A 15,478-nucleotide genomic window follows, 5' to 3' on the forward strand; every position below is an offset into this window, starting at 1 on the left:
AGCTCCAGGGATCCTAAATGAGCTTGTATTTTGCAGGTCAGATTTTTTTTTTTTTTTTTTTTTGGTTGGTGTTCATGAGATTTTTCTCTGCTGATATAAGAGCTTAACTGTACGTTCAACCTGTGCTGCCTCTGTCGAGCTGAAAATAGCACAAGGCAATATTGAGGTATAAATTTCCATCCTTCCTCTTTTGCACTCACTCACCATGTTCCTCTGTCACCATGCTGCTGTATGTGTGGGAGTTGGGACCAGGGTGCTTTTACACTCTTAAAACATGTCACTTAATTGGGATGTACAGCTTTTGCCCGAGGAAACGTACAGGCTGGAATTAGACCGCATCTGGTGTGCGATTCTGCATTTGCGAGGTTTTAGTTTAGGACTTGGAAGTCTTTAAAGCAACAGCTTTCAGATGATAGAAAATGGAAAATGAGGCAAGACGCTGGAAGGCCAAGTAAACTTGGAATCGCCAGGCGTTCGGGAATCCAGATGTGAGTTTGCGTGGTATGCACGGAAACTCACAGCTATTTATTCAAAAAAAAAAAAAAAAAATCTTAAAATAATTCTGTGATTCATCACAAATCGCCTGAATCTATCTGTTTATAGCAATGAATTTGAATCATTTTAACTGAAGAGACCGCCTCTGCCACTGCCTGGCTTCCCTAAGATTCAGACAGAATTTCTCTAAATAGTCTTGTTTATTCGTAAAAAGGCCCATCTATGTAGGCTGCAGTTTCTAAGACCTGTCTGAGCTGAACCACTTCTGATTTGCATCCCCCCCAGATAAAAAAGGAATATGGCAGCAATGTGGTACCTACCTTCCCCCCAAAGAAGATCTTCACTCTGACCCCTGCTGAGGTGGAGCAGAGGCGAGAGCAGCTGGAGAAATATATGCAGGCTGGTGAGTTATTCTGTCATGATTTCTGACTGAAAAGAAGTTTTATTTTAGATGAAATATAAATGTGGGGACTGAAAAAATATGCTACTACTGTTTGGATTTTGGTTGCACCGCAGCCTCCGTTTCTCTGCTGTGAATGTTCTGATCCAATCCTGTACCAGATTGAGTCAGTGATTGTAGAGCTTATTTTAGGTGACTCGTCAGAACTCAATAGTAACTTTGTAACCTAGTTAACAAGCGTTGAAGTATCACATTAAAACTGATCTGCTGAAACTCTTTATTTTCACAAAATATCTGTTACGGCCAATAAAAATGGAAAGCACAGCACCATAAATATCGTAAGTGTAGTGCTGATGAAACGTGGTGTAATTTTTCCGTGCTTTAATGCTAGAGCTTTTCCAACCATTCTCACAACACAACTTAAATTATTCCTGTTGTTATTGTGAAAGTTCACATTTTACCATGAGAGCTTGTTTTGCTGTTGACAGTTCAGTTATGAACAAACTGATCTCAGTAATTTGAAATGTTTGGACAGACAGACAGACAGACAGACAGACAGACTACGCCACATGTGGTCAGAGTAAAAAATAAAAATAAAAATGGAGACACTCATTTATTGTGAAATTTTTTAAAAAGTTCCAAGTTAAATCCTTGAGTGATTATCTGTGATCTAAAATGGCCTTTGTTTATCTTTGTCCCTCTTATTGTCATTAAAAATATTTCAAATGCTCATTACAAGTTAATTTTGTTTCTGTAAACATTCCCTATGATATGCTTAAGGACTCTCTTCAAAGCCCAAATTAAATATTTGTGTGATTCCAGGCATATTATCCAGATTCTTTAAACAGGTTGAGGTGAACTTGCTCCATATAAAGATGCAGAACTGGCAGCAGTGCAAAGCAGCGACTTTAATCCTCAAGCACCGGCAGTTACAGCAGAACAACGAAGCGTTGTTCCAATGTGTGTTTGCTCATAGTCTGGGAGCATACACGCGCACACACACACGCGGACACACACGCAGGGTGTTCTTGGCCACAAGTCCACTTGGTTACATCATGGCTTTTTACATAGTTATGGAAACTTGGCTGCAGTAAACACAACCTCTTCTGACTGACTCAGAGGGCTCCAAACTTTCGCATTTGGCCAAATGTTTCGACTAATTTGTTGAAGGATAATGGCTAATGGGCCGTCACGCTCACCCTCGCTATTGTAGAAGCTTGGCAAGTAAATACTTGAGTGTTTATGCAACTAAAATCTTTTATTTTAGGAATGGAGCATGAAAAAAAAAATCTATTTTATTCTTTTCTTTCCAATGTCCAATAATGATTGACAGAGATCTTGCAAAAGCACAAAGTTGCATGGTACAAGGAGTGTAATCGTGATGTAAGAAGAAAAGAGGAAGTCGCCCCACCTAAACATGTTTTGACAACATTCTGAAAACACACTTGACTAATTACTTGAATAATCAAACATGTTTCTCTATTGCTGACAGAAATCACTCGAGCCGAATAAAGAGTTTAGTCTTTAATTGCAATCAAAGTTTTGTCTTCTGTCGTCTTTTTGCAGTTCGACAACATCCTTTGCTGGGAGCCAGTGAGCTTTTTAACAGCTTCTTGAGGAAAGCACAGCAGGTTGGTGTTTTCTTGTTTTTGTCACTAGACTCATCCCGTTTCTGCCACGCCACATAATTTTGACTCAACAGTTATGGATTCCCGCCCCCCTTTGTTTTCATCTCAAGTAGCAGAAACTATTATGTCTTGTTCTCTTGTTGTCGCCTCACCTTCTCAAGATGTAACCTGTGGGTAAGATGTGTCAGATGACGTGTGCCTCGCATGTGGCTGGAAATCGTTGCGAGACCTGCCTGTTGGCAAATATGTCACCATAGTTGTTTAACGTTGGGGAGCTGGATCCTTTTGAGCTCGTGTGTCTTAGCCAAATAGAAAAGGGTGAATCTGATGATTCATCCTCGACGGCATCTGCCAAACAACTCTTTGTGCAGCCCCTGAAAATGAGCTGAAGGAATTGAGACCGTAAGAGCATAAACAGATTTCAAATGAAAGGTTATACGGCTGCACACGCAGGGTGACACGTATTTGCCAGACTGTGATTCACCTTTGTGGGTAAATTCATTCGTCCAAAGCCATGTAAACCCAGTCTGGCCTCCTTTTCTCTTATATCACCACGCTAGTAAATGTTTGAGCATATCGCCAGTCAGACAGAGGGGCTGTAGGTGCAGAACATGAGATGATTGACCTCCCACTGTAGGCGTTTCATCTGCAGTTTTGGGTTGGGGGGGTTGGGTTGAGATTCCCTGCAGAGGGATAAGGCAAGATGAGAGATAATTGAGAGGAGGTGATGAGAGACCGCCTGAGGGCTGAAGAAGCAGGAGCTGTCGTCTTTTTAATATCTACTTCAGGGACAGTCAGAAGCTCACATAGTCCCGTCGTGTGTGTTAATGTTTTATTGATTTCTCTAACACGTAGCCCGTCTTCAGCTCTGCACTGTGATGATTTCAGCACTGAAACCAGTGATTATCTAAGTAATTGATTACTATTTCGATTTATATTGACAATTGATTAATCGGATAATAATAAAAAAAAAAAAATTCTTGCCTAAAAATGCAACAGCAACATTTGTTTACCCCTAGAACCCAACGGACCCACCGGTGGGTCCAGCTGCCGGGACCTCGGCTCGCTCTGTAAACAAAGGCTCCACGTGCCTTTAAATGTTTTTTTATTTTTTATTATCCGCTAAAAGAGGCTTGGATCTTTCAAAAACTATTCCGCATAAAGGTTTTGCCCAAAATGTTAAGTTTAAATTTATTTTGTAGCAAGTTATGCATCTGCAGCTAAAAATCTATTCTTCTAATAACATGTAAAAAGCTCAGCCTTTTTTGCTTTTCTGAACATTAACACAGTGTAGGGCAGATCTGTTAATTTTTTTTATTTATTTTTTTGATTAACCGATTTAATAAATGGATAGCAAAAGGTCCCTAATATGATATTTTATTTTATTCAGAATTTGACCCAGGCGAAGCTAAAACCCTTTTATTTGAGGAGTTCTGTGTAGAACATATTAAAGTTGTTTTTTTTTTTATTTTTATCTTGAAGCAAAACGTATACATTTTTCTATAATTTTGGCTTACTTACTGAGTATTTATTTCAGCAAGTGGCTTTTTTGAGTCTGAATACTCCAGTTAATGATTAATTGATTCCTAAATTAGCTGACGGTTATTTCAACAATTGATTAATCCAATTAATCGTTTTAACCCTAGATGACATTTTCAAATGATATCGATATGTACACAAGTTCAGGGTTGTGAGTTTTTAATAGTTCATATACAGACTCAAATACATATAGCATACATTGACTTAAGTTTTTTTTTTTTTTTTAAACAAGTGGTGCTGAAGGATGTAGAATATTTTTATGTCCCAGAGACTTTTAACTTCTTGTTCCTAATAAACACAGAAATCAACTGTAGCAGATGAGGAGAACTGTAGTTTTGCCGGGAAGTGAAAGTTTTTTACTTTCCATCTCCAATGGCTGTTTATCAGCCCGCAGTGTGTTTCATGTATTTGGCTCAGTGTGGTTTTACTTGTGAAAGGCTGGAATGTAAACACACAGCCAACCCATGGAGCTGAATTAACGCCTGGATTGTTTTGTGTCGCTCCCACAGGAGACTCAGCAGATTCCCACAGAAGACGCGGCGCTGGACATCTGCCTGTCTAACGGTCAGAAGGTTACGGTCAACATCCTGACTTCGGATCAGACGGAGGACGTTCTCGATGTAAGCGGGGAACGTTATTTAATGCACTCTCCTTATGCTACCATCTGTGTCTGGAAGGATTTGAAAGGAAAAGGGGGCAGGCGTCTTGATGAACGAAGCGTCATCTGGGGCTGATAAGTTTTATTCTGTTTCACCTCTGTTCATGTGTCCTCATCTGCAGGAATTTGACCTCTTCGTGTCAGATCTTTTACATGTATTGGGCCTTTTTTTTTTTCCCCAGAGAACATGCTGTAGACTCTCAGTGCGCTTTAAACGTGAATCAATGATGTGCCTGAGCCGAAATCACTAAAATTCATCGATGAACCAAATAAGTCAAGACGGCAAACAAACCAAAATCCATGATAAATAACACAGACACACATATTATGTAAAAATGTAAGCATCCTTATTGTATTGAAGTCTACGGCACATCATGATTTTCTCATTTTCCTTTCTTAAGTCTTCTTCAACTCAGATCTTAAAAACATACATTAGCACAACATAAGTCATTTCTGTTTCACCTCTGGATAGTTTGTGGAATTTGGCCTCTGATTATTTGTTTTTTTTTAAATAAAAGCTTAACCACAGTTAACCTCTGCTTACATGACTATGACTCACAGAACAAAGTCGAACATGTTGTACCAAAACTAAGCATGAGTTGAATGATTCCACAGCTTTAAAACTATAACACATTAGAATAACTTTGTACATCTGTATTGCATATCAGGCAAAATACTCGCATCATGGTTTAGAAATGGTGGCTTTTTTTTAAAATTTCACTTACGAACGATATGAAATGGTTTATAATCTAAATTGTTACCCGTTTCACCTGTTTAATGTTTCATCAGGCTGCTGCAGTAAAGCTCGACCTTCCAGACGACCTCGTGGGATATTTTAGTCTCTTCTTGGTCCGAGAAGGGGTGGATGGAAACTTGACATGTGAGTTACATTTCAATTATCCTACTTATACTTTGTTTTGCCTAATCCTTGGTTAAAAGGTAGCGATGCTCCTGGAAATCTGTTTAAATTTACCTTGTGTTTAAAATGAAATATTTCTGGTGCTAATTTTATCTGCTTGGTTTTGGCTATAAATATTTAAGAAATATATCAGGTTTTTTTTTTTGTTTGTTTGTTTGTTTTTATTACCCAGCATCAGTATAAACCAGGATTAGTTTCTGTATGCATCTTCCTTTAAAAACGCTTTAATTGACCAAACATCTGATTTGAAATGCTGGGGATTTTATTATTAAGTGGTGAAACTTGGTGGAACAGGGAGAAATGGATCTGCCCCACCTTCCTGTGGGGATAAACACGGCATTAAAGCAGCAGAATGGACACACTTTTGAATTCTTGCAGGTTTTCCCCAGCTGGGAACAGTCCAGATGGTTTCCTGCCACACCTGGTTGTTTATGGGTGCCATCATTATTCTTGTCCTTGAGACTTAAGATGCCTTCGACCCTCACCGTTTCTTTTTCCCTGTGTCCCTTTTAGTTGTCCGGAAGCTTCAGGACTTTGAGTTGCCTTATGTATCGATTACCAGCCTGCAGAGCTCCGATTATCACATAATCTTACGAAAGAGGTAAAAGCACCTGTTCTCCTTATGAGTTTCATCATGTCATTCAGAAAAACTCTGTGCTCCAAGTTGATTGTCTGATCCTGTAATTAAGCAGGATATCGTTTTTCTCGGTGTTATCGAAGTGTTATTTTAAATTGTTATTGGTAAACTCATATCTGTGTCGAACCAGAGAGTTCAAGCTGCAAATCTGTCATTATAGTCATTCTCAAAGCGACAGATAATTTGAAGAGACTCGTTTTCTGTACTGGTCCATATTTATCAGTGGTGGAAAGAGAGTGTTTTTCATGGTAGACTTAAAAGAAGTAAAGATAACACAGTGACATGAGATGACCTTTTGTTCCAAGTCGCAGGCTTCCTCTTTCAGTTCAGTATGCAGTTACTCCAACAAAGTCTGTCATGACCACTTGATCTAATTTTGTAGCTCTTTCCTGTTACATTGACACTTTTTACCACAAATGAGGCTTAAAGGTGCATGAAGAACTCTCGCATTCTTCTGCACAGAGAATGGGAGGTAGTGATATCTAGAGATGCACGCCACTCTATATATGTTCACCATGAATTGCAATTGAATTTAAAATTCTTAAATTTTAAGTGTTCAAATGTAAATTTTTGGACACTTGGTCTGGCGAAGTGTCTCACAACTGTGGAAAAGAGGAAACGTGTGCTCTGACTTTATGGTAAAATATATTTGCACTTCCATTTTGAAGTAATGATTCACATGGTTGAAAAATGAACATCGCCTAACCTCCACGCCCAGACTGTTTCCAACATGCTCTAAAATGTAATTAGTTGACCTTAAACTCTAATGCGACCAAAGTTCAAATTCATGACAATATAAAGACTAAACAGTATAGTTCATAGGAAGGGTAGCCAGTAGAAAGACTCTCTCTTCTTAAAATCAAAATGATTAGGTTTCCAAAGGTACAATTAAAAAAAATGGAACATTATTTTGGACAGACTGAAGAACAAATTTGCCCAGAATTGTACGTCACTATTTGATGAAAATCAGAAACGGCTTACAGATGTGAAAAAAAAAAGTATAAATAAAAAAAATAATAAACTCATACAAAGTGCTTGGCATCAACTCATTTGATAGCTACAGGATTAATTGGGCAACTTAAAATACAAGCGGTTCTCCATGTTTTCTTTAGCTTACTGGAAACTCCTCAACCGCTCTGAATATATTTAGTCGCTATGCCTTGTGCTGCATATTATAAAAGTTAAAAAAAACATGAGCAAACATCCCTGGGTTGGAACAAATCCACATTTCTCTGTACAGTCCGAAGTCTGACTTCTCCTTTTGTCAACACAATGTATTATTTTAACTTCCTTGGGAGTTTATTCTGTGGTTACCAGGCCTCCTGCGGACTCTGGAGGTACACAGGATGTTTACTTTCTTTTTCCCCGAAGTAAAGTCTCAGTCCTGTTGACCTAGTTTCAGTGAGGGAAGAATGAATGCAGAACTAACAAGTTGAGGAGGAGGATAAACAGATCCTCCTCCCCTCCCTGTATGAGATTACAGGCTAGGCTGAGGTTAAAACGGATCAGAAAGTTCTCTTCGCTAAATAATAAAAAGTGAAAAGGATTTGCCTACAAAACACTGTTTTTATATTTGTCATGTTACTGCTTTTATTGGTTGTAAAAATAAAGAATTAATAGCAACTAAAACCACAGCAGTCCTTTACACTCTCTCTTCCTTTTCACTTTGTTTTGCTCTTCTTTCTTTCTCTTAAATTTCTGATGCCGTCACATCTTTGCTCAAACGTCTTTGCTTCTTTCATATGATTGACTTAAGTATGATTTTTTTTTTTCCTTTCCTCCAGACCCCTTTTAAATATTTTTTTTTCTAGGATTGCCAAAAAATGTCAGAAGGAACGCACATTTTGATAAGCTTAAAAAATGACTAATAATCAAACGCGTGACCTTTATCTGTCACAGAGAAGTCGTTTCAGAAGTGATTTTTATGTTTTCGAAGGAAAACATCAAATCCATAATCGGTTAATTTTTATTATTGCATATCGTATCTATTTGCATCAGCATTTGATCTGTCTTTAAACAGAGTTTGTGTCTTTTTCTTCTAATTTGTAAGTGTCTCAATCTGCTTAAACCCCTTTGAAGCACACCTGTGTCCAAATTGAACCATTCATCTTCTCTTTTGGTGATTTTTTTTTTTTTTTTTTTTTTTTCCCCTTAAAAATGTGAGCTGTAATTGTTGGTGATGATTTGAGATTTTCTGTATGGTAAACTGTTATTCTTTTAAAAATGTCTTTCATCAGCTACTGGGATATGGCGTATGATGGTGATGTAATGGACAACAGAGTTGGATTGAATTTGCTTTACGCCCAGGTGAGAACCTTCATAAGTTTTCTGAATACGCTATTATTTTCTGCCCAGCTCCAAGCTTTGTTTTGAAAACACCGGGCTTCCCCAGTGCCTGGAAAAGATGTCTGGATAAATATTAAAAAAAAGAGCATAATGTCATAGGGGGGAAAAAATTATTTCTTTCCAGACTTTGTCCTTTTCTACTTCCTGGATGACAAAATAAATGTTTTTCTTTGTTGGTGTTGTATTAAAACCCCCCCCAAAAAAACGCACATAGTTACCATGTCTGTATTTTTTTCCTTCATCAATCACGTTAGAGCTCGAGTTTATCTCTTTACTCAAAGGTGCTTTTGTTTTAATGGCTAAGGGAAGCAGATGCACTGTTACTCAAGCACCTTAAAGTTTTGTGAATAGATCTTGGCTCATAGAAAAAGGTGAAAACCTTGTGAGCTCTACACCACAAACTCGTATAAGGCATGAGGTGTTTTCTTAAATTGTTTCTTTCATCCATCTACACAATCCGTCCATCTGTCAGTCTGTTTAGCTACTTCCCTGCAGTCTGTTGGTTTTTGCATGTTCTGCAGTAATCAACATTGGTAGATGTTTCTTGGGGGAGGGGAACATCAATAATTCAGGAAATTTCAGTCTGGAAAAGTATGAAACTATCCTGCAAATGTTCTTCTTGTAGCACATAGAAAAAAAGAACAAAAAAACCTAGATAAGACCTGATTGTGTTTCCATTTAGCATCTGTTGCTTTTTAATCTACTGCGTGCCTGCCAGCTCCCAGAACCAAATGGAGGGGGAAAAAAAACCCCAAAAAACGATTAAACAGCTTTGTCCTTGGGTGGAAAACTCCTTTTCTTCATCTGCTGTGTCCCTTCATTTGCCAAACTTGACGTCAGCTTATTTTTGTCTGTGTAGCACCTTGAAATCTTTGTGTTTCTGTTTTGACCCGTTTAGTCCAGAATACCTCTTGTGCTGACTTACAATTTTTAAGAAAGAAATCAAGTTGACAAAGAGTTTCTTTTGTATGTAAGAATTTGTTCATCTTTTGTGGAGATTTCCCCCACCTGAACAGTTCAGTTGGCAATTCTTCCAGTGCGACAATAAGGCCAATCTGATTTATTCTGTTCAGAGGACTTTATCTTCCTCCTCTTGCTTCACCAGACCCTGTCTGACATCGAGCGAGGCTGGATTCTCGTCAACAAAGACCAGCACAGGCAGCTAAAATCACTGCAAGAGAAAGGCTCCAAGAAGGAAGTAAGGGCTTCTCTTTAAAATTATTTTTCACTGAAAACGTCACCCGAGTCCAGCCGAGACTCAAAAACGTCGTCCAACTGTAAATCTGTTGAGGACAAAACTGCCTCTGGTGGATACTGGCTTGCATTTCACCCAGGTTTTCCCATTATTGATTTATATTTGCCTCTAATTGTTTCAATTTTTTTTTTTTGTGTTTCCTTAAGTTCATCCATCTTGGCCAGACCCTGAAATATTACGGCTACTTAAAGTTTGACCCATGCGTCACAGACTTTCCCGAGAAGGGCTGCCAAGTCATTGTCAGCGCCGGCAACAATGAGCTCAATTTCCACGTCAAGCTGCCCAACGAGCAGATGAAGGAGGGAAGCTTCAAGGTCACGCGCATGAGGTGCTGGCGAGTCACGTCGTCTGTAAGTGGAACCTGTGTTTGTGAAACCCACTGAGAATTTCTGTGTGTTTTCTTTCTTTTACATTTGGCAGCTGCTACTTCTCTAAAGTGCCAAGTTTCATGAATAATTAGTTCATTTTTACTTTTTTTTTTATATTGAAGTTTTGTCATTTAGGCAAGCACAGCCAAATCGTAGCTATCTTTTCTTTTCAGTCTCCTGTTTTTTTTCTTCCTTCTTGTTCTTCTTTCCTTTTTTCTTTTTTTTCCCCCAAGTGCAACCTGAACTGTCTGGTTTTGAGGCCCACCAGGGGTTTGAGTCTGCAGATAAATCCTCCCTAGTCATGAAATCTTTTCTTCATCTTTGAAGAAAAACATGTGCACACCTGCATCCTGTTAAATATTGACTTTCCGCGCAGTCAAAAATTTCTCCATGGAAGCCATTTCTCATTCATGAAGAGTTATGAAGTGGTTGGTTTATTCCCCAAACCACCTGATTTTGTTATGTCTAAAACATTTGAGGAATCCCTTCCGGTCTAAATATCTCTAGATAAACAGATTGATATTTCTAGATACGGCATGGAAAATGTCTTTCTCGGCTCCCTGCTTTGAGCCGTCGGTATTGACATTAGACGCAGAGGCAACATCGCACCCTGTGTTTAAAAGAGAGCAGTCGCTTTAAAAGAGGGTTTTTACTCGTTAAACACAGAGTCACTGATTACAGACATCCTAAACTGTGTCTTATTTAGCAGTAGGCACAATCAATTAGGATTACTAACTGGGAACAGTGGTCTGTGTGTATTCCCTGTAGCAGAACTCCTCAAATGGTGGGCAGCAGGCAGAATCTGGATCTAAGTAGGGGTCTTGTACAGAGTTTTCTGACGTTTTTTCTGTGCGCAGATGAACGAGCGAGACACGAACACTGCGAATTACAGACAAAACTCTGAATGACTGACTCTAAAGAGAGAAGAACGGAGGACAAGTTGAATGTTTTCATTCAGATGGAACAGAGGCGTTGTAATGTTGGGGATATTGGCAAAGAAGAAAAAAAATACGTGTTTGTTGTTTTTGAGGCGTTGTACCAACAGTCACCTAAAATTGGCGCATGAAAAGTTATCAAAGGACCCAATTTGACAGATCCACCAGTTAATTGGCAATAGCCAACTGGATGATTCTGAGTCAATAACCAACTCAACGGGTGTTAGGACAGGCTGACAGCAGGAGCTTTAATTGTTGAGATTATTTAAAATAGAAAAATTGGGGAAATAATTGTTTTTCGGCACGCACCGACTTTAATAGAACTTGAGGAATTTTACAGAATGTAGATTCTTACCTTGATCTAGATTTCCAAAAGGTTGCCAGCATTTCTTTGATGGGGGTTAAAAGCAAAAAAATAAAAATAAAAAATAGAGCAGCTTTGCTGTAAAGCGTCACACTAACAGAAGTAACAGGCTGAGTGATCAGCAGACATTCCTCTGTGGAAACTATTCATTTCATTTTTAAATAGCTTCTTAGATCTGTATGCTTCCTCTTACCTCATTTACATCCACCTCACCGGTACTAAAAATGGCTAACTTTGAGTCTTCACTCAGTAATGACCTCCACACCAAAAGAGTGTTGTTGTTGTTGCTACTTGTTAGCGCCTTGATATTGTGCTTTTTTTTGTGACCAAAAAAAAAAAAAAAAGAAAAAACAAGCGATCAGATATCTGAGTTTCTGACTGACAATCAACCAATTCTGGTCACTGCTCCATTTCAGGGGTTTCAGTAATAGTTGTAGTAAAAAGAAAAAGAAAAATCTGCGATGACAAATACTGAGCAAATAAAATCGTCGAAATTTCTACCTTTCTATTGCTCTGACAAAAATAGCCACTGTTAATTCATTAAACACTTGCAGATGCAGCACTGTATTCAAATGGGGATGGTTCACTTTTGCATTGCATTAATATGCAAGCAGTTGCATATCAGAAATGTTATTTAGATTTTGTACCAAATTTGCTCACAGAGCTCCACACACGGCAGCACATGAAATTAAAAAGCCTGTTGCCCTGGTTGGTTACAGACGGAGAGTCCTGACGCTGCCCAGCAGGGTGATTAATTCCTCCGCTCACTCTGAGAGGTCAAAGTCATTTTAATGAGCCCTTTCCTGTCCAGCAAAATATCTCAAGCATCTCATTTAATGCAGCACTGCAGCCACTTTCGATAGCTAAATGTCAGGTTACATATAAACAGCCGTGCGTGTTGGTGCGTTTGCTTTTCCTTCTGGGTGTTGTGTTTTCGTGAGTCTGATTAGCATTCCTCAGAGGAAATGTTCTTAGCGAGGAGCTCGGCTTCTTGAAGCGTTGATTTCAGGGATCTTTAGAAAAACACAGTTTCGACTTCGTTTTGAAAAATGGCGATGTAGATAAAAACATGTGAACGAGGTGTCTCAAGAGCAACTCCTGCATTCCAGATTGTGCTCGTGTTCTGGATTGTATTTTTAACAAATAAACCCAAAATAAAATTCTGATGTTCTGTTGTTTTCTTCTCTTTTTTTTTTTTTTTTAACTGCAGCAAGTCCCTATATCAAATGGTACGACTAATCCCTGCAACTCGACAAAATGTGAGGTGAAGCTGGAGCTCGCCTTTGAGTATCTAATGAGCAAGGATCGCCTCCAGTGGGTCACCATCACCAGCCAGCAGGTAGACGGAGCCTGGTCGGCTCAATTCAAATTCAAAAAATATTTTGTTGATCCCAAAGGGAAATTAAATGTTGTTGTAACTCATAATAATTCAGATTCTTCAAAGAGTTATTGTAGACGGTGATGGCTGTCGGCAGGACAGATCTCTTGTCTAGCAACGTTTGTGTTCTCGTCTCTCGCATAAAGAAATTGGCCAAGTCTGTGTGGGAAGCTGAAGGATTTCTTCAGTGCACCAACGCTATTACTTTGGCATGTTAGCCTCGAGTTCCTGTAATTACATATATTAAGGCTGAGTCATGACTCCCACGGCTGTACCTTTTTATATTTGTTCTGTCAATAAAAATTGGCTTTGTACTTGTGATTTCAGGCAATCATGATGAGCACTTGCCTTCAGTCTATGGTGGATGAGTTGATGGTGAAGAAGTCGGGTGGCAGTATAAAGAAGGTTTGCGTTAATAAAAATGCATGGATACGTTTCACGTCCTCTCTGTTGTGCAAAAGTGATTTGGTTTTATTTTCATTAAACTGTTTGGTTTGCACACAATTAAAAGTTTACACACACTCGTCACATGCAGGAATATAGTACTTACTTTTGGGTTTTGAAAACCTTTTCACTGTAAACCTTAATTATTTAGCATCAAAATTATTAACTGAACCTTTTTTTTTCAGTTGATGACTGTGAATTATTTTTGTATGATTATGTAAGCATCAAACATTTTAATTGGTAATTAATTTTTCAACATTAAATAAATTTTCCTATAAATTTTAGTGTTTTTTTGTCTCTCTCTGTCTTTCCAGATGCTGAGAAGGCGACACAATGGCTCCATCCATCGGTCTGACAGTCAGCAAGCTGTGAAATCTCCCCCTCTACTGGTGAGTAATGGAACAGCAGGCTGATTGTTTTGATGATATAAATGCTGGGTGTTATATTTTTTCACAATAACTTATGTTTTTGGGCTCGCAGGACTCCCCTGATCCGAGCCGAGAACAAATTGTCAAGCTGTCGGTGAGTATTACTCTGTCCTTCTTCTGGGCTTTTAGCATCAAACTAGAGAAGTTTTTTTTTTTTTTTTTTTTTTTTCCTTCTAGATTCAACCACTCTCTCTAATTTGTTTGACTTTTTTATTTTTGTCCAGACCAAGCTGAATTCGGTGTCTCTCAGAGGGATCAGTGCGTCCAACTCTGCAAACGACATCAGCGGCGACGACTTTCACGGCAACTACGCTTTCGAGGGAATCGGCGATGATGACCTGTAACGCGCAAATTGCCCCGCTTCCATTCTTCACTTCACCAGTAACGACTAAAGCAACAAAGATCACAAGCTGAACTGAGCCGAGCGATCCACACGAGGCGGTCCACGTCTGCAAGATTGTAGCTTCTTCCCGGAGAACTTGCTGCCTTAAAGCTCTCATTTACTCTTCCGCCGCCATTTGCTCTTTTAGACTCTAAAAGGCTCGCCCCGATTAGTTTTAGTTAGAATCATTCCATTAAGACTTTTTAAGTTGTATCGATTTTTACATGAGGAAAACATTTCAAGTGGGCTGCATGCTCCATCTCCGACCAGAGCCAAATGTTTGTTTGTGTGTGTAATGTGCAGACCTGCCACTAGTGATTATATCCCAGAACGGGGAGGAGAATATATAGTGGTCGCAAATGTGTTAAAATATATCTCACAACTACAGAAAATTTAGACCAGCTGGTTCGCCATATAGATCGGTGTTTGGCTTTTAAAATGCTTCTAAAATGTTTCCTGCTACTCTTGTGCCAAATTATGAAAAAAAAAAAAAAAAGTCCAGTTAGAAGAGGTGTCACTTCTCCTGCCTTCGGAAGCAGTCCGATGCCTTAACTTGTCACTCGCCGTAGGTTGAGAGCAAACATTTCAAACAACTAGAATCTTGCAGAAGTTGATGGAAGGTTAATCAAGTTGGTGGAGCTGCTTGCCCATCATTTTTGCACAGTATTAACAGTTGAGCTGAAATTTTTGAGCTGAGGCTCAAGTGTGACGGTAAAAACATGAAAATCCATTTTATTTAGTTTTTGTTTGCAGGTTTTTCAAGGTTTCTCATTAATGCCAAATTATAGTTTACTAAAGCATTTTGCACAAAAATAATAAAAAAAAACAAATTATGATAATGTCACTTTTTATATTCTGTACTTGCAAGTAAGCATTCTGAACATGTACTAATATCTGTATCATTGCTTATTGTAATCGAATGGCTTAAATATAATCTAAGCTGTATGAAACAAAGTCTACATGGACCAACGTTGATCATGTTTACGTGATGTTGGGGGGGACGTCTTGGTTTAAATCAAGTGTTTACAAATTTATCGTGATTTTTCTGTCTTGTTGTTTTCTGACAAATGATCCTGAGGGGAATGTTCTTTGAATTATTGTGATTTGTTGGTTGTTTCAATCATGTTGAATGTTTTTAATTAAAAAGAATGGTGCTTCGAAGTGGCTAGTGTAATCACAGTTGCTGTAATGAACAAAGTTTCTACAGAGTAGGCAACAGATTGACCATATCTCACTGATTTAAAAAAAAAAAACGACAAAAAACAAAGTATCATGCCGCCGCTGTTGTCTCGGTGAGTTATG

The 15,478-nt window shown here is 38.6% G+C and overlaps 1 protein-coding gene across 1 annotated transcript in view; it reads left to right on the plus strand.

Moving 5' to 3' along the window:
• snx17 (sorting nexin 17) overlaps positions 1-15,440 on the plus strand; it is a 21,532-nt gene extending 6,092 nt beyond the window's left edge. Inside the window, exons 3-15 of the mRNA XM_007552924.2 lie at positions 781-898; positions 2,462-2,526; positions 4,572-4,682; positions 5,510-5,600; positions 6,153-6,240; positions 8,514-8,583; positions 9,728-9,820; positions 10,024-10,227; positions 12,755-12,883; positions 13,250-13,327; positions 13,681-13,755; positions 13,847-13,888; positions 14,019-15,440. Of these exons, the coding sequence (XP_007552986.1) occupies positions 781-898; positions 2,462-2,526; positions 4,572-4,682; positions 5,510-5,600; positions 6,153-6,240; positions 8,514-8,583; positions 9,728-9,820; positions 10,024-10,227; positions 12,755-12,883; positions 13,250-13,327; positions 13,681-13,755; positions 13,847-13,888; positions 14,019-14,138 (1,284 nt within the window). The 3' untranslated portion in view covers positions 14,139-15,440. The remainder of the gene's footprint in view (positions 1-780; positions 899-2,461; positions 2,527-4,571; positions 4,683-5,509; positions 5,601-6,152; positions 6,241-8,513; positions 8,584-9,727; positions 9,821-10,023; positions 10,228-12,754; positions 12,884-13,249; positions 13,328-13,680; positions 13,756-13,846; positions 13,889-14,018) is intronic.
• Positions 15,441-15,478: the final 38 nt, after the last annotated feature.

The sequence above is a fragment of the Poecilia formosa genome, unplaced genomic scaffold (genome assembly GCF_000485575.1).
Source record: "Poecilia formosa unplaced genomic scaffold, Poecilia_formosa-5.1.2 Scaffold53, whole genome shotgun sequence".
NCBI lineage: Eukaryota > Metazoa > Chordata > Actinopteri > Cyprinodontiformes > Poeciliidae > Poecilia > Poecilia formosa.